This window comes from Eupeodes corollae, chromosome 1 (assembly GCF_945859685.1).
Source record: "Eupeodes corollae chromosome 1, idEupCoro1.1, whole genome shotgun sequence".
Lineage (NCBI taxonomy): Eukaryota > Metazoa > Arthropoda > Insecta > Diptera > Syrphidae > Eupeodes > Eupeodes corollae.
Genome location: NC_079147.1, coordinates 191,662,661 through 191,684,413, shown reverse-complemented (window position 1 = coordinate 191,684,413; position 21,753 = coordinate 191,662,661). Strand labels below are relative to the sequence as shown.

The 21,753-nt window shown below is 37.8% G+C and overlaps 1 protein-coding gene across 1 annotated transcript in view; it reads left to right on the top strand.

Annotated features, from left to right (window-relative positions):
• LOC129939681 (mucin-5AC) overlaps positions 1-20,906 on the top strand; it is a 56,443-nt gene extending 35,537 nt beyond the window's left edge. The window contains exons 2-5 of the mRNA XM_056047788.1: positions 17,271-17,604; positions 17,669-17,906; positions 17,970-18,132; positions 18,197-20,906. Coding sequence (XP_055903763.1) covers positions 17,271-17,604; positions 17,669-17,906; positions 17,970-18,132; positions 18,197-20,527 — 3,066 coding nt within the window. The 3' untranslated portion in view covers positions 20,528-20,906. The remainder of the gene's footprint in view (positions 1-17,270; positions 17,605-17,668; positions 17,907-17,969; positions 18,133-18,196) is intronic.
• Positions 20,907-21,753: the final 847 nt, after the last annotated feature.

Genomic DNA, 21,753 nt, shown 5'->3' with positions numbered 1-21,753 from the left:
CCATAAAAGAACATTTGCTACAACGTTTATAATAAGGGCAATAATGTGTCTGTTTCAAATCAATCTGAAGATGATGATCCACTCCAAACTGTTGTGTTATGAACTTTATGAATTTTTAAATATTCCAAGTTGTGAAAGTTTATAAAAAAGATTACTGGTTTTCTATGTTTACAAGCTCATACACTGCTTTGAAGTCAACAATAAAAGAAATTCACCTTGTAACCCTGGGCTTGGAACGCTTTGGTTAAAATTTTTATTTCTAAAACCAGTTAACCGTTGTCTGCGCTCCATTCTGAAGATCCGGTGGCAGCGAACCATATCTAACGTTGAGCTGTGGAATAGGACCGGACAGGGTAATAGACGCTTTGAAAGACCAAAGACAACTTGGAGGTCATCAGTTTTGACGAAGGCTCGGTCTCAAGGTATTCAATCGTGGCCACAGCTGAAGTCAGTTGCGGTGAATCGGGATAGGTGGAAGGATTTTGTTTCTGCCCTATGCTTCAGGAGGAGTTAAAGCGCTGCTGTCCTTGCAGCCGGACAACATATATATATAACCAGTTAAAAGACTTTTGTGTTCAACATATCTTTAGAATCTTTTTACCACGCCATTTTTGAAAAAGCATTCATCAATGATATTTTGCAATTTCCTACAATGCAATGTCTAAAAAACTTGAAGGAATTTCATTTTTAAAAAAATCTTTCGGTATCCCTTGATACAAAATATTCTTCAGATTTTGACAATACTCTGTAAAATTATACCTTTGACACTTAAAACAAAATGTAACACTTCCTCCTGTCAATTTTTTCAATATGTTACAAGAAAATTATGAAATTTTTTAATAACAAAAAACTTTGAATGTTTTATTTTCATCAAGTGCATATCACAATAACATAAAATCCCTCAGCTCTTATGTACTTTACGTACGTAGTCTCAATGCAACTCAAGAAATTATTATTTTCTTTTTTTTTTCTGTTTTTGTTCAAAATTTATAAGCAGCTTAGTTAAATAAAGTGGAACCTCTCAACTTGTATACATTTAATCATTTAAAAAGCCCACTTTTCTTCCACGAAAAAAAAAGAAAAAATACTAAAATATAAAAACCCCAAAAAAACCCTCAGAAAAACTTTTACAAACTGAAACTTTAATTTAATAAAGAAAAAAAAAAGAAAGAAGGAAAACTCCTGCGCCTCTTTCAACAGGAGAACAACTAAACAAAAAATGAAAAGCAACACAACAAAAAGAAAAACACATAATAATAAAACTCTCATCATAACATAATTGAATTTTAAAAGGAACTCTGCAACGAATGAAAAACAACAAAAAAAAAGCAAAAAATCCAAAACATCCTCCTCATCTTGATGGAAATGAAAAGCTTCAGCTTCGTCTCAAATTGAATGAGGAAAATATTGCAAAGGAATAAAAAGAAAAAGAACAGTTTATATAAAAAAGCCAAAAAATAGAACAAAATCATAGAAAAGCTACACTTAACCTCGCCTAGAATCGACTACTGTCTATACCTATATCTACCTAAGTACCTCTACCTACCTAACCTATAGTCCTTTGTGTAATTACATTCAACCATAACCTTTGGGGCGGCTCCTTCATCCCTGAGAGAAAGTAATATTGTTGAAAAAAAAATTATAAAAAAAATTAAAAAAGAAACATTTTTCAAATAAGATTCGATGTAGTTAGAAAAGCTTGACATGCTAGCCCAACCAACCAACCAAGCAACGAACTCTCTGGCCTTGGTCTTCTAGACTCTAGAGGATCTAATAACCTTTAATGCACCTGGCCATCGCATCGTTCCTGGACTGCTTCCTAGCCTTCTAACCCACGCTGCTGTACCACCTTTTACGACGGGCCATCATCATCTACTGATTTGCCACTTCAAGAAAGAAAGTGGCAATTTTCTATTGGAAGTCCTTGTTTTATTTTTTCTGTTAGTCCTTTTCTTCCTCTGTACTCCGCAATAATTTAATATTCTCTTAAGTTCTTCACTATCCACTTGAATTCGTGCAGCGCACTGTATAGTCTATAACCCTTCCCTTATACAGTATTCAGACACTGCACAGCCATCTTCACAGGAAAGAGGATGAACGTTCTCTTCTGTTCTGGCACTAATGTATTCGCAATAAGTGCTTCTTGCTTAAAAGGAAGGTATCAACTCGCTGGAATACGACTATATTCACCCTTTTCAAAATGAGGTTAAAAAGGATATAGTATATATACGAGTCGAGTATGCACCTACAACTACACCTTTACAAAAATTGGTCTGCTAGGTCATGGTTCAGGATACTTACCCCAAGGTACTTGCTATCAGACATATAAAATCTCTTTAAAAACTCATGTTGCACCTGGAATTTTTGTAACGTCTTTTAATTGAATTACTAAAGCTTGTGCTTGGAATATTAACCGGAACACTATATCAGCGAAATGTTCGGTGTTACACATACATAAATATTATATATATATTTTTTTTTTGATTATATCCAGGACGAAAGAAAATTTTACCAAACGTGTGAATTGAAAGAAAATCTGCGTCTTTGGTAGTTTTCATTTTTTTTCCTTCCTTCAGTTGAAAAGAAAATTTCGTCTGATGTGTTTTTTTTTTACTTTTTTTTTAAAGTCTTTGATGTGTCTTGCTTGTGTGAGAGAAAAGTTGTTTGGAAGATTTTTTTTCCTTTGGCCCTTAATTTTTTTTGCCTTTGAGTTCGACGAAGAAAAACTTAAAATTTTACTTCCGTTTTTAGTGCGGGAAAATAAGTTTTTATGTTTCTTCTTTTTTGCTATTTCCTGGAATTGTGTCACTTAGGAATCTTATAAATTCTTTTTCATGATTTAAGGATATTGAATTGCATTTTTAAATGCAAGTTAAGTGGAAATTACAGTAAAGTGAAAAAAAGGTTGGTAAGAAGAAGAAAAAACAAGGAACTGACAATTAAGTGGAACGTGGTAATTCGTGTGTTATTTGTTTCCTCACAATTAAGCTATTAAAGAGGTAGAGGTGTGCATTCCTTATTTGTTTACAGAGCTTTACTTGGTTTTCTACATCTGCCTCGTCATTATCATTATCGTCATTCCTCATCTAATAGGCGAACAATTCTTTGTAAGACTTTCATTTCAAACGTGCTTAGAGGGTCGAATTGCCTTTTACTCAACACAGAAGTTTCGGAGCCTTTGTTAGTATTGTCAGAATTATAATCCTGTTTACAAGAAACTTATGAGTTGTAGTAAGATTTCTTTGACAATTCTCAAACTCTCAAATATAAAGCTACAAGCAAAGACTCTGCATTCCAAAAACCTATTGGTAACGAATCTTATCTACATTCCTAGAGATAACATGGTCAGAAGATAACATAACGTGGCGCTGCAGACCTTTGTGAACTAGGGTCTTATCCAACAAACTTCTCAATCTAGCTCGGTCTCTAGCTAGTTGTTTTCAGTTTCGCAATTCAAGTGAGGAGTTTGAAGTGAGGTGAGATCACTTTCCACCTGGGCGCGCCACCTGGTCCGCGGTCTTCCTCTACTGCGCTGTGCTGTGGCTGTGGACGCGAAGACTTTTCAGGATGCAGTACTAGTTTCTAAGCGCTCTCCATGACCCTGCCAACTTAATCGTTGGACTTTTACCCTTCTGGCTAAGTTTGAGTCATTCCATCTGCCCTCCATTCCCCTTCGATGCATATGGGACCGTAGATCACACGAAGAACTTTTCTCTCGAAACCCAAGGTGCTTTCATCAGTTTTTGTCATAGTCCATGCTTCTGCACCGTATAGCATGACATGATGAGGGTCTTATATAGTGACATTTTAGTCCCTCGAGAGAGGGCTTTGCTACTCAATTGTTTTCTTAGCCCAAAGAAACAGCGGTTAGCAAGAGTTATTCTTCGCTTGGTGTCAGCGCTGGTGTTGTTTTCTGAGTTCATGGCAGAGCCTAGGTAGAGGAAGTCAACAACCTCAAAGTAAAGGTTGTAGATGGTGACGTTTGACTGAACCGTCGGTGTTGTAAGTCCTTTCTGACGATAGCATTTACTTTGGTTTGCCCTTATAAACCGTTAAACTCATTTTTGCCGGCTCTATTTCAATACTCACAAAAACGCCATTGGCATCACGCTGAGTTCTTATGATTATGTCAATGTCGTCAGAATATGCTAGTAAATGGATAGACTTTTGAAAGACAGTGCCACTTAGGTTAAATTCATTTTGTATGTTTTCTTCCGATTATCAAATTTTCTCCAGCCGCTTTGCAGAGCTCGGCATTGAAGTCATCTGCTGGAGCTTGAATGAATGCTTTAGCTTAGATATGGCAATATTTACTTCGTCTAAGTTGAAAGAACGGGATTGTTGGCTTCCGTCGTCTATGTTGGGGGCTTCTCATGCTCTCTCTTTTTTCTTCTGAGAAGTCGATGTTTCTCTCGCCTCTTCTGCTCACGGAGCTCGTGGGGAACTGTTGTTTGGTTTGCATTTTACTGCCGACATTCCTCATCAAACCTTTTTGGTGGTTGCTTGAAACCCAGCACGTCAGAGGCGGCTTCTCTTGGCAATATTGCCACTGGTTTTGGAGACGTTGTGTTGGCGGCAGAGAACTTCGAGAGAGGGAACTTTTAACTCGGTTGGAAATGGCTTTGGAGATCTCTTGCGATTGTAGCCGTTCGACGTTGTATCTTCTCCCAGCATCTCCCTGTTTTACCTTGGATCTGGAAACCTGAAGAGCTACCCTGGGTACAACGAGGTAGTGATCTTAGTCGATGTTAGCTCTTTGGAAAGTTTGGACATCTGTGATGCTGAAAGCGTCTTAGATCTATCGCAATCAATTTGGTCAATTTGGTTGACGGTAGAATGATGTGGAGAACTCCAAGTTCCTTTGCGGATGTTGAGACGTGTAAAACGCGTACTGGCTACCCTGCAGCCAAATCTATGAGCCTGAATCCGTTGTCGGAAGTTTTGTCATGCAGGCTGTTCTTCCCGATTATTCCACCAAAGAAGTCATCCTTTCCTATATTCGCATTAAAATTGCCCAGGACAGTTTTAATAACGTAGCTAAGAAACTGCCCTTATGTTTTGTCCAAGAGCTCGAAGAACATATCCTTGGTGTTACCATGCTTCTCTACAGTGGGGGCATGTGTTCAGCTCAAGACTTTTTGCCAAAGTATGGCTCCAATGCCAAAGCTGCACCCAAATAAGTGCTGTTGGTTTTCTCGATACCAGTCACCATAGTAAATATCGAAGTTTTTCATTCTCTTTTTTCCCGGCCCATCCCACCGTATTTCCTATCTGTTAAGGAACCTAACATTTCAAGTGTATATCAGAAGTTTGTTTTCATATGTTGTCAAGAAGAAAACTTTGGTTTGAAGTTAAGTCGGGATGAGTAAAACTCAAGTGAAACTAATACTTACTTACTTTGTCGGCCCCTGGCTTATCTTTGCTGTAGCAACCAGAATCCCATCCGAGCATCATCCAACATGCTCCCCAACCTTTCACGACTGGTAGCCGATACAATCTATTTTGTGCGTCCTTATTAAAGCTGTTTTGTCAAAACTGTATACGTCAAGGGCTTTCCCAGCGGGTTCTCTTTTGTTCATACGTCCTACGTGCCTTTTTGAAGTCTACCAATATTTATAATTGTTTAACCCATTTTTATACATTCGTCATTGTTGTCCTTCATCGAAAATAGGACCAAATTTTCTCCGTAAGACTTTTCTATCAAATGCGGATAAGATGTTAAGGTCTGGAGATTATAGTCTGGAATGTATAGTCCAATGTTTGGTTTTAAAGAATCTTGACGTGTAGGTTCTGTTGGCTTTAAATCCTGCGTATTTCTTCCACTTCATCTTTTTTCGGACGCTACTTTTGGCACTAGGTAGGTGAAATATAGGACCACTTCAAATTTGTGATCACTTTGTTTGATGGCTATTGGATTTCCAAAGCTTCCTGCAGACGGAGCCAATATGTACTTTTTTCCCCTCATTTACATGTAATTTGTACAGTTTATTGCCTTTTTCTTAAGCTTTCAATGTAAAAAAGCTTAAGACAATAGTTGTGTGGACTTTTTGACTATTATTCTTCTGCTAGGTGTTTACAAGTCTTGTATCGCTTTCTCTAAAGCCGAGATAATGTGAAGTCAAGGTAGCCCATTCCCTTTTTGAACAATTGAAGATGTTGACTGGTTTATGTAGCAATACGGAGACCTGTACCTCTCTTAAATCTATACCTCTCTTAAACATGATAATTTTACAGAGTCTTATCAGTTTCTTTGTCATGTTGAATTCTATTAAAGTTCTAAGCTGGTCTGTTCGAAGGTTATAAACAGTATGTTGAAATGTTAAGTTCTAGACAATTTTTCATCTCATTCTCAATGGTACTGTTTACTTGTTGGCTTGCCTGGCCTGAAACTGCGTTGCAATTTGCCGATTATGTTTCCCTGGAGCGGTTTTGTATAAACTCGTGTGTTATAGTTTGTTCTTAACAACGTTATACCCCTATAACCACTGCACTCAAAAATGTAGATTTATAGTTTTACTATAGTCACCCTGTTATAATCCCAATTGTATTTTTAAGTAAGAGTACTAAATATTTTATGATTACATACCTTTTTTTATAAACAAATTAAATCAAAATTTGCATAATTGTATTCACTTATTCAAAATCAAATAGCCTTAAATAAAACAATCTTTTTTAATAAAATCAAGACTCATGAGTCATGAGGTAATGAGATTCAAACACGATAACCATCAGCATCATTTCTTTTAGGTATGTAAGGTAGGTCGTAAAGGTACTCGCATAAGTTGAAGCAAAAACTATTTGTCTGATGATTAATTGTCCTATACCTTTGCCCAAGACCAACAACCGAAACAAGAAGCCTCCATCATAGCTCTGATGGGACTTTTACAACAACTGTCTTTCCATAATATACTCGTATAGGTTAGGTATGGCATAAACCCTGATCCGAGGATCTTTTAAGTTCAATGAACGTTTGCTATAAGACGAATATAAATGACGTCAATTCCGAGAGAGAGAGGCAATTCAATGAAAATCTTATTTCCATGGAAATTCTTTTTCCTTTAGTGTTCTTCAACTTCAAACTTCAAGCGTCCGGCATGCATCAGAACGGTATATCGTTTAGCTTATCTAAGAGTTAAACTTTTTTCTTATAGTTTTTTTACATTAATAAATGCTGTTTGTTTCCACCTTATTTATGTCTTCTATAAGCCCATTCGTGACTAAAATTGTGTAGAGTTTTTTATGAATAAATTTATTATTAAATTGATTTATGCAAAGCATTATCGCATAACATGGAAGTACATATTTTAGTATAGTTTTGTCTATTTAAAGGAAATCGTGTTTTTAATGGGGCATTTATTCAGGAGGTTCTTTAATTGCACAATTTCCATAGGTGCACCTTCATACTCTTACAACTGAAATATGTAATTAATAAGTTTAGTGGAAATTCTACTACTTTTCAAAGTGTTGTTTCACAAGATATAGATTGCAATGGTTAAGTTTTCAATCTGGCAATACTCTTTTCCGATTTGGTATTTTGACAGCTGTCAATAGATTTATGGTTAAATTAGTTTGCTTATTCCTAATCAACTTATAATAATCATGCTGATAACTTTTTTCTAAAAGTTTAAAAAATTGTTAGTAACAATTAAAATTCATTCATTCTCAAGATATTTGAGTTCAAAATCAATTTTAAAAATTTTGTATAAGGTTTTTATTTTTGTAAAAAAAAGGTTACTTTTATTTTTCTTGAAAAAATAATTATGTAAAGTCGGTAGAGAATATTCGGCTTGTAATAATTGGTGTTAACATTTTTTCAGCTTAAAATCTTCATTTTTGAATGAACCTTTGGACCAATTTGATTTGAATGATATCGGATGGTGAGCAAGTTTTAGATTTTTGATTTTGGAAAAAGGGGGCGGGGGAAGATATTTTTGTAAATTTTTCATACTTAAAATCAATTTTAAGAAACAAATCTCTGAAACAATTTATAAGAGCCCCGAAAAAATTGGAAACAAGTTTTGAAATTTTGAATTTCGGAAAAGTGGGGGAAAAACAAAGATAACATGAGTTTTCGACTTAAAGTGTTTTTTCGGCTTAAAATCTTCATTTTTGAATATTTTTGAATGAATCTTTGGAACAATTTGATTTGAGTGATTTTGGTTAGGGAACAATTATTAGATTTTCGATTTTAGAAAACAGGGGGGGAGCATTTTTCGTAAATTTGTCATACTAAAAATCAATTTTAAGAAACAAATCTCTGGAACAATTAAGAAGAGTTAAGAAGAGCAGCGGAGCAATTGGGTCTTTACTGAAAGAATACAGTTTTAACCTAAAATTTAATTTTTTTTCAAGGGACTGGAAACATTATTTTTTTCTTTTTTTGTGCGCCTTTAGCTATATTTGTTTATTGTTTAAGACGAAATTTGGACACGAGCTGGGGAAAGAATAGTTTGACTTTTTTGAATTTTGTATTTTTATAAGCCAGGTTTTGGTTGCTGTACATGTGTTTAATCCCGTTTAATTATCATATAGACTTAACAAAAAAATGGGGAGATGTATTTTGCAGTTTTGAAAAAAAGTAGGGGGTAATATCTTTTAAAATATACGTTTCATGACTCTTATTTTTTGGAAATATGGTTATAACACTTTTTAGAATCTAAAACAATATAAAAATAAGGAATTTCGAAAAATGGGGGGCTAGAATTTTTTTAAATTTTGCTAACATCTTTTAAAATTTTGATCATAGAGGTCCAAAAATTTGGAACAATGTTACAAACAAATAGAAAAACCTGGAACAATTTTTAAAAAATCGATTTTGGAAAAAGGAGAGGTTAGGTCAAAAACAGTTTTTGGGGTCTAAAACCCCCATTTTTGATTATTTGAAAAAAAAAAAACGTTGCTGCAATGCGGAACAAACCGGGAACAACCTGAAATAACTTTCCAAAATTGGAAAATCTAAAAAGTGGGGCTAACTTCACACACTCTTAAACCCTAGAATAATTACACACCTGAGAAGCGTTTGGTCGGTTTGGCCAATAAAATAATGCGATGATATTAGAAATTACATGTATCCCAAAAAATGGCTCTATCGAACAAAATCTTTTTAAGAAGAAAATGTAAGCCCAAAATAAATGTCAAATTGCCCAAATCAATTTTAAAATACTATATTGACATATAACATTCCAATAACCATTCTTATAAAATTGTTGGTGTATTTTGGGCACTACGTCATTTTGAGTATTAAATTGTATGGACCTGTACCCGTGGTATGATAGTTAGTGCGTTAGACTACAGGCTATCAATTAACAAGTACTGGGACCGCAAGATCCGGTCAGTTAATTCGAGTGACCCTGGTATTTTCCCCAAAATCACTAAGATATTCAGGAAAAGAAAACCATACTGACCTTCCGTGTCTTAAACTCCAAAGAACTGAAGAGAACAGAGACGTACTCATGGCAGCGCAAATAGATCCAGTGGAAGCCATCTTTGACGATGACTTTTACATAATTGAAGATCCGAAGGAAAAAGTGAAGGCGGTGGGAGCTGCTTTCCAGCAAGTGTACAAGGTGAATGTTAGCATTCGCCCAAACCACGACCTGGAAAACAGAGCCCTACTTAATCACTTTTACTTTCGAAATTATATGACACAATGGCGATCTGAGAACCGCGGTTTCATGCGGTTCAATGACGAGTCGTTGGCAAATGCCATAATCGCCGAGCAACCGGGACCAAATCCCTTGTTAGTGACGAAGGTTGAGCTTCAGCTCATCTTCAATTCAATAAAAAATAAAAAGTCAGCAGGTGTCGATGGTATATCCAACGTTGTACGTTGTTACCGACGGAAGAAATTGACATTTACACCACACTCTTCAACAATGCACTGAATAATACATATTATCCAGTGCATTGGAAGACCGCTGTGGTTCATCCTCTCCCGAAAAAGGGAAAGGACAACTCCAACCCGTCAAATCTTCGGTCGATAAGTCTTCTTCCGAGCATCAGCAAAGTTTTCGAAAAGATCATTAATAGCGCTCTGACTAAGTGGGCTGCGGACAACAAAATAATTCCGGATATATAGTTCGGGTTCAAGGCGGGTCATGACAAAATTCATGATGCGTCTAAACTCGTTTCTGATATCCAATGGAATAAATCAAAACAACAATGCACACGTGCTGTTCTGGTTGATTTGGAAAAGGCCTTTGACACCGTATGGTTAGAGGGACTTTACCTAAAACTAAGCAGGCTTGACATTATCAAGCCATTGTTGTATATACTTTGTGATATGCTTAACGGTAGAAAGTTTGTTGTCAAAAGTGGCAATGTAACTTCTACCACAACATTCTCAATTAAAAATGGTCTTCAACAGGGAGCGATGAATTCGCCGATTCTCTTCAGCATTTACACCAGCGATCTGATAGGTAGTCTTACAAAGGCAATTGCGTACGCCGACGATCTAATTGCGTACAGAACGTCCCGAAAAGTTGATGTTATTAGAATTCTCTTGCAGCGTGATTTCGACAAGATTCAGCGATATTGCGACGACTGGAAACTGAAAATAAATGCCCAGAAGTCGGAGACAGTTCTGTTCCGGACTCCGTTGGCTAGGGCCACGAGGGATACATGTAAGAATTGGCGCAAGATGGTCATCGTTGATCTTCACGGACAGCCATTAGGGAGCAAAAGTGTAGTGAAGTACCTCGGTATCTGGTTAGATCAGTATTTATATTTCGACAGACATATAAATGCTGCTCTGACCAGGGCCATAGGAGCCTTCACATTGACGAAACGGCTGTTTTACAGCAGTCGGCTTGACCCCAGAGTAAAGGTAATTTGCTACATGGCCCTCATACGGCCGATTATCGTTTATGGTTTTCCTGTGTGGTTCAACGTTGCCCCTTCCCAGATGGAGAAGTTTCGGATGTTCGTGCGGCACCGAATCCTCTTAAGTGCATTACTAATCCAACGAGGTCCTATACAACGGGGCTCGAATCCACAGAATTGAAAATTTCGTGATAAAACTCGTTCGAGGTCACATTGCAAGAGCTATGTCTTTGACCAACAATTCAATTTTCGGGGAGTTTTATCGGAACAAAGAGTATTGTGAAAGTGCTTCATTCCACCAGAGGCATTCCCCTTCTTAAACAGAAGCGGTCTGATACCGGATAGATTGGCAGATTCGCTGATCTTGGCAGTTTCGCTGATCTACCACGTCAGACAACAAACCCTGGATAGGCGACTCCTGTACAATCGGGACGTCAGGCACAAGGCGGAGCAGAGCTCCTTCGGTTCAGTAGGGTTGTGTCCCAATGGGACCGAAGTCCGGATGGGGTTTTAAGCCTTGCCTGGCTTATAGTTTTAGGGATTAGTTAGCTAATACTGTGTAGTCTCAACTTAAGGCGGGCAAGTTTGTGCAAAAAGTAAGTAGGACTCATATGATACCGGGCAAAACTATTATGGTCAAAGCTCGTCTTGTAGTGTGTAAAGTAGAGAATGTAGCTATTGTGTCTTTGGAAATTAAAGTAAAAGAATGAGCTCCTTTCCATTCGAGTGCTTCATTCTTGATAAAATTACTTTGAGCTATTCAATAATCTGGGGTTTGCTATCATTTGCTTCTCCTCCTTTCACTGATCTCCAAGTGATTCGTCGTCTTATTCTGGGATAAACGGATTTATATGTATTCCCTAGCCTGTAAAGTGTTGTCTTTTTGAAATCAACTGATGCCCAAAAAACAAATCTTGTTTACATTTTTCTTGGATGAAATCAAGTAATTTCGTCAAAATCCTTACGTCAAAGCCATTGAAATCATGGAAATTCAAATTTAGATGTTTTGATCTATTTATGTACTTTATTTTGATATTCTTTTCTTCTAGCTTAATACCACACTCTTTGACAAATTTCCTTCTTTTCTTAAAGAAAATTCTTGTGACAAACTTTGTAAATTATGGTGAACCTTAAGAAATGTTAACATCCCTAAAAAATGTTAGTAGAACTTTCACGATTTCTTCTAAAACTGCGATTACCCGGATAGTTTCTATACCTTATATGTCTTGGTTTTCTTCAAAACAAAATTAAAGGAAAAACTGTGGCAATAACAATTACCTTAAGTCGAAAGCACGTTAATCTAGATAAATATGAGTCTAAAAGCAAGCAGATTTTCGATAACAAGCATCAACCACACATGTGTATAGAAGGTAAGTACCTTCTTCTTCTTTTCCGTCTTCGAAAACGAAAGGAATAATAAGGAACCTAAAGACCCTTAATGGAGAATAATACCCTACATAACCAAAAAAGAAAAAAACGAAGACGTTTTTGCCACCCTTTTTAGTCTTCAACTTTGTCTCATCTTACTTGCGGTTGAATAAACTACAATGGCGACAAGACGCGATAACTAGATATGAAGAAAGGTTTCTTCTTTTTCCCATTCCCCAAATACGATGACGTAAAATGTAAACGTTGGATAGGGTCGGTAGACGAAATTCCGATTAAGCTCTTCTAGTTCATCCTCTCACCGCGTCGCGTCGCTTATCGTGGTGTGCGTCATTGTATTCTTTAAGATATAAAATAACTGTGGACTTATTTCCTTCTTTTTTTTTCTTCTCCTATGCAACACTTCTACTTCCGTTTAAGCACCACACAAATTCTTCCAGCTCGTCTTCGTCGTCTCATAGCAAACTTGGGGAAAGAAGTTTTCGCGTGATGATTAATTATTCACGCATGATATGTGAGACCTGGTTTAGCGAAGTATTTCGCGTTTAACTTTTTCGTTGTAATAAGACAGCACTTATATCTCGCTAAATACGATGACACCACGTTACGTACATGCGACAAAATGGCATGACGACGACGCAGGGCAAGGAGCTTGTTTCTTAACTCCAATCAAAATGATGGTTCTTCCGTTTTTTTAGTGGATTAATGCGATGAGCTGAAGAATCCGAAGTCGAGCATTTTCTTGGTTAAGAGGGCGCGCTGTTCTTGTTGTAAAATGCGTGTGAGAATTTCATGCGGCTAATATGAGAGAAAATTCAATTTCGCGTGATAAAATAACTTTTTTGTTTTCTATTTTATTTTGTTTATGATCTGACATTTTTTGCTAATGAATTTGAAGGCTTAAAGCGGATAAAATTTCGTGGGAGTATAAAGGCATTTTTTACGATATAAGAATTAAAACAAAAATTGATTGATGGTTGTTAAGGGACTTGTGATGTGAGTATGAACATACTCGTAGGAGGAAACTAAAGTTGTCAAAATTTCATGTAAATGGAACATTAAAAACCTACATATAAACCATCCTTCTTTATAAAAGAATATAATGGCTGTCATTGAGAGTGTGAAAAATTATTAGAAATATGAATATGGAAGGAGTTTTGGAAATGTGAGACTATCATTTTTATCAATTACCATTAACTTGTGAAGCTTTTGAATCCTGATTTTCAATCAATTTTATTTTGAATCGCAATCATTAAATATTAAAAGTGTATCATAACACGGTTCTTCAAAAACTGGCTTTTTCGTAACGCTAAAAATAACAATTCATTATATTCATATTCTTCACAAGTTCGTAATGAAATAAGGTAACACAGGATTTCATATAACCTATCAATAAATAGCTGGTAGCGGTACGGATTATGTAACCTAGAGTTAAGTTGGTAGAGATAACTGTCTCAAGCCGTTCTAGGTTCGCGTCTCAATTGGCCCGTTTTGAAATGATAAGCTCGTTACCTACAGCAATTTCGTCGTGTTCAGAAAGGAAATTAGGTGTTAGATTTTCATCTCGAAAAGTTCATCAAGTACTTAAAGGAATGCCTTTCCGAAGTTTGACATTCTAGAGCTGGCCAGGGCAGAAGTGTTTTGAAGGATGAACAAGCATGCTCTCCTATTGGCCAGTGTCCGGTACTTATTGCATTGACCCTGACTTTATCATACCTGGGTTGGCATAAAAGATCATGAGAACAGTTTTTCTTAAAGGAAGGCTATGTTTTTCTGGATATAGTACAGTCTGTTAGACTGTTCCACCTGCGGTTGGATTCTATGAACAAAATTTAATAGTCGGACCTTACCAACTTATCAGCCATTCATTTTTTTAAAGCCACTGTAGCATGGAACGCAAATAAGAGGTTGATGTTTAGCCTAGATAGCTCAATCCAAAATTGTTGGACCAGTATGTAGGATGTTGTGACTGAATTGATAGCCATAACATCCGCCTCTCTGTCAGTGCAGACAGCCCTGATTCTATTATGATTTGAGTATCTTCTCTGATTGCATCATCCGATTGTATACAGACATCTGTTGGGCAGGATCAAAGGGCCCCTCTACTGCTGACTAACTTTTCTTTAAAAAATATTTAGTAGTTTCTCGATGTTGTGTTTCTTGTTAAGAGCAGGCTACCACACAATCGATCCATATGACAAAATAGGTCATACTTAATTGAGGTGGGGGAATGGAGTGGGAAGTACTACCCGTGAGGCTAGGCTTAACCTAGTTACTCTTAAGAGTAACCACTGAATAATCGGTTGAGATTACCTTACTTATCGCTTACAGCAAACTAGAGAATAATCGGTTGGGCCTTGACTATACTCTATTAATACCCCTGGAAGCAAGCCAAAAGAAAATCAGAGCTTTGTCTCAGGGCGCTCTTCTTAGGGGAAAATTGCTTCGGAATAATCGGTAGGGCTTGTGTTCCCTATCTTAAGCTTACTTACTTACTTACTGACGTAAGGTGGCACTTCAGTCCTGTGTGAACTAGGGCCTCACCCAACAAACCTCTCCAGAGCAGAGCAGATTTGCAGATTTCCCAAGTTAGGGACAGACAACAGACTAATATGCTGGGCAGAGACAGAGGCCCGTGTAAGCATTTACGAGTCAGGGTTGCGGTTCATGAGGGGCTGGATAAGTTCCTCCACTAGAATGACAGACAATGACACATATTTAGGCACTTAAATATTCGTACATTGTATTCTCCATCTAGCTCGGGCCCTAGCTAGATGTCTCCATTTTCGCGCTCCAAGTTGGGTGAGGTCATCTTCCACTTGTGCGCACCATCTGATCCACGGCCTTCCTCTACTGCGCTGTCCTGTGGGTGTGGATTTGAAGACTTTCCGGATGGAGCATTGATTTCCATGCGCTCTACGTGACCCAGCCATCTTAGTCATTTGACTTTTACCCTTCTCGCTAAGTCTACGTCGCTGTACAGCCCGTACAACTCGTCGTTCCATCTTCTCCTCCACTCTCCTTCGATGCATACGAGACCGTAGATCACACGAAGAACTTTTCTCTCGAAACAACCCGAGCTGATAAGGGTCTTATATAGCAGCTCTTTGCTCCCTCGTGAGAGGACTTTACCACTCAATTGCTTTCTTAGTCAATAGAAACAGCGGTTAGCAAGAGTTATTCTGCGTTTGATTTCTGCGCTGGTGTTGTTTTCTGCGTTTACAGCGGAACCTAGGTAGACGAAGTCCTTGACTAACTCAAAGTTACGGCTGTCGATGGTGACGTTTTGACAAAGACGTCTGTGTTGTATGTCCTTTATTGACGCCAGCATGTACTTTGTTTTGCCCTCATTAACCGTTAAACCCGTTTTTGCCGTCTCTGCTTCAATACTCACAAAAGCCCCATTTACATCACGCTGAGTTCTTCCGATTATGTCAATGTCATCAGAATATGCCAGTAATTGGACAGACTTATGAAATATAGTGCCTCTAGTGTTGACGTCTGAGCTCTGCACTATTCTTTCAACCACGATGTTAAAAAAATCACATGACAGCGCATCACCTTATCTAAAACCTTTGTTAACATCGAAAAGTTATGTTAAGTTGTTTCCAACATTTATGGAGCAGCGTGAATTCTCATTGGTCATCCTGCACAATCGGACGAGTTTGGCAGCGATGCCAAAACTAGACATGGCTCTATACAGCTCGTCCCTGTAGATGCTGTCATATGCGGCTTGAAATCGATAAAAAGATGGTGGGTGTCGATTTGGTGTTCTTGAGTTTTTTCCAGGATCTGCCATAATGTGAATATTTGATCAACTGTGGACTTTCCTATTCTAAAACCAAACTGATAAGGACCTATCAGATTGTTGACGATGGGCTTTAGACTTTCACGTATTACGGCAGAGAAGGTTTTATAGTCGATGTTAAGTAGACTGATTCCTCTATAGTTTGTACAGTTTAGAGGGTCTCCCTTTTTGAGGATCCGGCAAACAATATTGAGGCTCCATTCATCGGGCATGCTTTCTTCCAACCATATCTTACAGATAAGATGGTGCTCCTAACCAACTTGTCTCCAGCTGTTTTAAAGAGCTCGGCATTCGACATCGGCTTTATTACACTTCAGCTTATATATAGCAATCTTTACTTTGTCTAAGTTGGGAGGACGGGATTGTTGGCTTTCGTCGTGTTGAATGGATCATCCTGCCTGACAGCGGAATTCAGTCCGTCGACGCCGTTATACAGTCTGCAGAAGTGGTCCTTCCATATCCTCAGCATTGACTGCGGTTCCACTTTAATGTTTCCACTTTCGTCTTTGCAGCCTTCGGTTCTAGGTGTATGTACCTGTAAAATTCGTTTTACCTGTTCATAAAACTTTCAAACTTAACTCCTGCTTTTAGACCTCTTAACATCCTCGACCGCACTTCTCATGCCCTCTCTTTTTCCTTCTGAGAAGTCGGCGTTCCTCTCGCCTCTTCTGCTCATAGAGCTCATGATCAGCTCTCGTCGTTTTATGCAGCAAACTTAATAATAATCGGATGACCAAAGCCTCGTCCGTAGTACACCTAGGAAAAGGTACTGCGGAATAAACGGGATGAAGAAAAAGGGTAATTTGAGATACAAAAATGTGCTTGGGAATTCTTTAGATTGGTACCCGAATTATTTAAAAGAAGAAAACGAATTGTTAGTGAATAACAGCTATCAATTATAGTGTTTGACAGATTCGTTAAGTTTTCAAATGACAGCTTTGAGTTTGCAGAATGACATTTATGTAAATATTGAATATTGCAGAGTCGATCGCATTATTACTGTTATCGTTACCTTTCCAAAATGCAACAGCTATCAATTATAGCGTTTGACAGATTCGTTAAGTTGTTTGACAGATGTTTTTTCTGCTTTTTAAATTCTTAAGTTAACAAAATATTTCACACTTATGCAAACATTTGCTTATACATTCATAGTTTAGATTGTTCGGTTATACTTCTCCTAATTTGACGATAATAACAAATAAACTGAACGAATCGTTGTGTTTGAAATTTAGTGAAATTTTTTTTATTATTTCAGACAAATGACTATTCCTATCAGAATACTCTCGGAAGACGTTCAACTCTCGGTGCATACTATCACATGAACAAGCAGCCTTCATTCACAAACGAACACAGTTTAGGCAGTCAATATGGAGGAGCCGGAGGAGGCGCTTATAGTACATGGGGCATGTGGAGAGATGGTCGAAACATAGCTCCATCAACATTCTCAGCTAAACCACACCATCCGCATACTAAAACTAAGTCCTTTTCGATAATTTTATCGACGGCTGCTTTTATAGTTTTGTTAGCAGTTATATCAATTGCAGGATTAGCCTTTTATTTTAGTTCGATAAAATCTAATATGGAAGATAGTAAGTTTGACTTTTGGGGCTTTTCGTCAATTCCAATAATTGATCATTGATTTTTTCTTTTTAGCTGTCATTGGATTTGAAGGCTCATTTCGTATTGCGAAAGGTGATCTATTTACAACGGGCCTGAAGTACAACCATACAACGACTTACAAGCAAAAGGTTGAGTACTATAAACGATTTGTCGAACGAAGTTTGACAGATAATGCTCTTCAACCAATTCGAGTGGATGTTGCTGGTTTTGGTGATGGTCCATTAATAAAAGTCAGTTTTAGGACATATTTGGATGTTAGGAAGTTACCACAGTAAGTTTGACGCGTCTATATAAATCTTATAGAATTCCATTTTAACCTCGTTCTTCCTCACAGAAACATCCATAGTGTCGAAGAGTACATAAAGGAATCCCTATTTCTTGAGACAACTGCACTTAAGTCACTTTATCGATCTCTGAGGATAGATCCAGAATCTGTTGAAGTTAAGAGAATTCTCGATGAACAATTGGTTAAGTCTGCTTCACTTTCTAGAGATACTGTAAGCTTAATCTTAAATTTCATCAATGAAAAACACTTATACAACTTAATCTTCTTTCTTTCAGCAAACGAACCCAACAAGTCAAACACAGTTGGAGAAGAGACTTCTGAAAAAAGGTGGATTCCATGAAAAACCAACTTTGAAAACTCTACCAAATGCCTCGTCAAAAACAAAACTTTCCAAGCCCCCACACAGTGTCGATGACGAGCCTGATGTAGATGTTGAAAATGCACCTGTTATCCAAGGGTCTTTTGAGGGTTCATTTGAGATTACAAAAACCGATGCGGACATCACCCAGAAGAAGGCTTCTCCAACGAAGGCTTATAGCAATACTCCGAAATCTGTGACTCCTTTTCCGTTGAGGGTTAAGCCTAAGAAGCCATCAGTGGAAAAAGTCTCAGCAAAGACAACTAGAGTTGAAGATCAAACTACAACAACCACTAAGCAAACAACCACCAAAACAACAACTACTACGACTTCTACAACTAACACAACTCCAAAACCAACAACAACGACAACTTTGAAGACGACAACAACCACCACAACAACAACAACTCCCCCACCGCCACCACCCCCAACAACCACAACTCTATCTGCACCAACTTATTCACAAACTTACAGTCCTTCCACAACAACAGTGGAGGTTCCTAAACTTGATGCCAATTTATTCACATCGGCTCCGGTTCTTGACACTCAACCTTGGAGACCTATTCGAGGGCCAGGATCTGAGATCTTTGAGCCTCCGATACAAATTGCCACACAAACTGAAAATGTCATAAGCATAACCACCCCCTACGAACCAGTAAGACCGCCACCAATGATACAAGCTCCAGCTTCATATGACCCTTATCCATCGGGATTCTTCAGTAAGCCGAACTTCAATAAACCCGAGAACCGAGAGGATACGAACGTCGAAGATTTGGTCTATTATCACGGATATAGTGGGCCAGTTTTCATGCCTGGTATTGATGGAATCGAACCTTTAGGTTCAGCTCACGTTAAGCCCCATCCTCTGCCGAATCCATTGATAGACGATGTCGTGATACCAGCTTTCAAGCCTCTGAATCCAACTCTCGGAACTAATGGAAAAATTCCATTTGCAATTGAGGCCGGTGACGAAAAGTTCGAGCACTTAGGAGGTGGAGTTATTGTAAAGAAACATGACAATGAATCGTCCACCACTACAACAACAACCACCACTACTCCTACTACTAAATCAATGCCAGCTTCTTCAACTACTGCTGCCTCCACATCGACAACTTCGATTCCTTCGAGTTCAATCAAACCCAAGAACAGTTCAAAAGACTCGCAGATAACTGATCAGATCGGTGAATTCTTAATGGATCTCCTAAATCTTCCCGATGAAGACGTTAAGAATACTACAGATTTGGTAGAATTGAAGCTAGAATCTCGCATTGAGCCTGATTCGGAAGAGAGGCCTAATTTCATGAATCTCAAAGAAATCATCTTGCAAAGAAATCGAGGCTCCACAACTATCTCCGCGGAGTCTTCTGCGCCTTCTTCATCGTCATCCTCTACGACCACCACCACGACAACAAAATCACCAGGAACTAAGAGAAATCGCATTCGTCCATCAAGGCCGTCAAAGCCATTTGGAACACTAGACGATTCAGCGCTATTTCCAAGTCAGTCTAAGTGGGAGTTTGTAAATGGTAGCTCTCCAAATACCTATGGCCACACGGGTTCCATGAGGAGAGTCTTTAATAAGACCCTTCAAGCTTGGGTTTCTGAGGACGTTGAGAAAGCCGAGAATTTAACCCTGAACGACATCAAGACTCGTATCAACAATGCCACAAATATTCAAGATATTTCCCTCATTTTCGACACACTTGCTTCCAAGTTGGGAATCACTCACAGCATGCCAACGAAGATTCCACCGTTTTCACACAATAAACTCAAGATATCCCAGAGAAACGAGACGAAAATAAAGCTCATTACAACGACGACAATGATGCCCACAACCAGCACCACAACAACAACACAAACCAGACCCCCAACAACGACCACGAGACGAACTTCGACAACAACTACGACAACCCCCACTTACATCGAATACTCACAGGTTCAAATGAAAGACTCAAATGTGCCCACATTCAGGCCTTTGAGTCCCATGCTTCCCGAAGTTATCGAAGGCGAAGCCGAGGTTGAAGTCATCGATCCCAATAAATATGAAGAAATGCTGAAATCGTCACAAGTTCCACATCTTTCGGTGGCAAGTACAACTGAGCTCCCCCGACTGGTTACCCTACTCCCAGTTAGATCGAACTCTGGAATTCGAACATTTCGACCGTTAATAGATTCCCAAGCTGAAGGTCGAAGACTTACAACGCCATCGGAGGCGGTCGTCAAAAGTGGTATACACGTGACTGTTTAGAAGGCAAAAAAGACACGAACCTTTTTAATCTTGAAGAAAATTAAAAAGTAGATTTTTAGTTTATTTGATAAAAAACTGACGCAACTTTGTGAGACGCAGATTTAATTTTTGTCCATTTTGTTCCGAGGTTTGTCATTGGAACATGAACCAAAATTTAACCTTGGATCGACTTGGGACAAAGTATTTTTTTTTTAATTTTAAATAAGTTTAAAAATTATAAAATTAAATCATTTAAGAATTTAAATTTAAAAAAAATTAAACACAAATACTTAAGATTTTTTTGGGTTACTTAAAAATAAAGTTTGATTTCTTATATTTAAGAGATTAATCATAAATAAGTTTAAGAAATGATTTTTTTTTAAATAAACAACTAGGAAATATTAAATATCGAATTTTATTATCTTTAAAGAGAGACTACCAAACTTTGACAGCTGACAATGGCGGCCATGTTGTTGAAGCTTCATCTGTCAAGTTGACTGTCATTTTAAACCATATTTATTCAGTTTAGATTGTTGAACGCTATCAATAAATAATAAGTGATGTTACGTTCAGACGAAATCCTAAAGCTTCGCTTATATTGTGGTCACCTTAATCGTCATTTCGCAAGGACTTTTCGTAGCGTAGTGAATAAATCTGAATCATTGTTCTAGTTTTCTTTTCCCCCTTTTTTTTATAAATCCAAATTAAATTAAATTATCAAAACTAATTTAGTTACTTCATTCGAATTCCTTTTGCGTAATTCACTTGAACACCTTCTTCAAAGTCGTAACCCTTTTAATGTTGCCAACATAAAGTTAGGACTCACCTCTCTTCCTATACAAGTTTCTATTACTTGAATAGCTCCCGTGTTTTTCTTAAATTAATTCCAATCTAACACTGCATCTTAAGTTTATATAAAAGTTTTGTTTTTGGTAAAGTTTTTCGATTGAAATTAAATCGCGGCCAACCATTACCTACAGCATCAGCCAGCGCCAGTCAGCGTGAGGTTACCTACTTTTCGCCCTCTTGCTTGCTTTTAAATTTTCACCATCACTGGCACCGGGGGGGCTTGAGTTTTTTATTTCTTACTATGGTTCACACTTTTGTTCGATGTAGTTTCATAAGAACCGAACATGTAGATAGGCTCCCCTAAACACAACTTCCAAAGCAATATTCAACCTTTAGAAAACCAAAAAGGGACACCAACGAGGGAGGGTATGAAAAATTATGTTATCCTTAATTTCAGT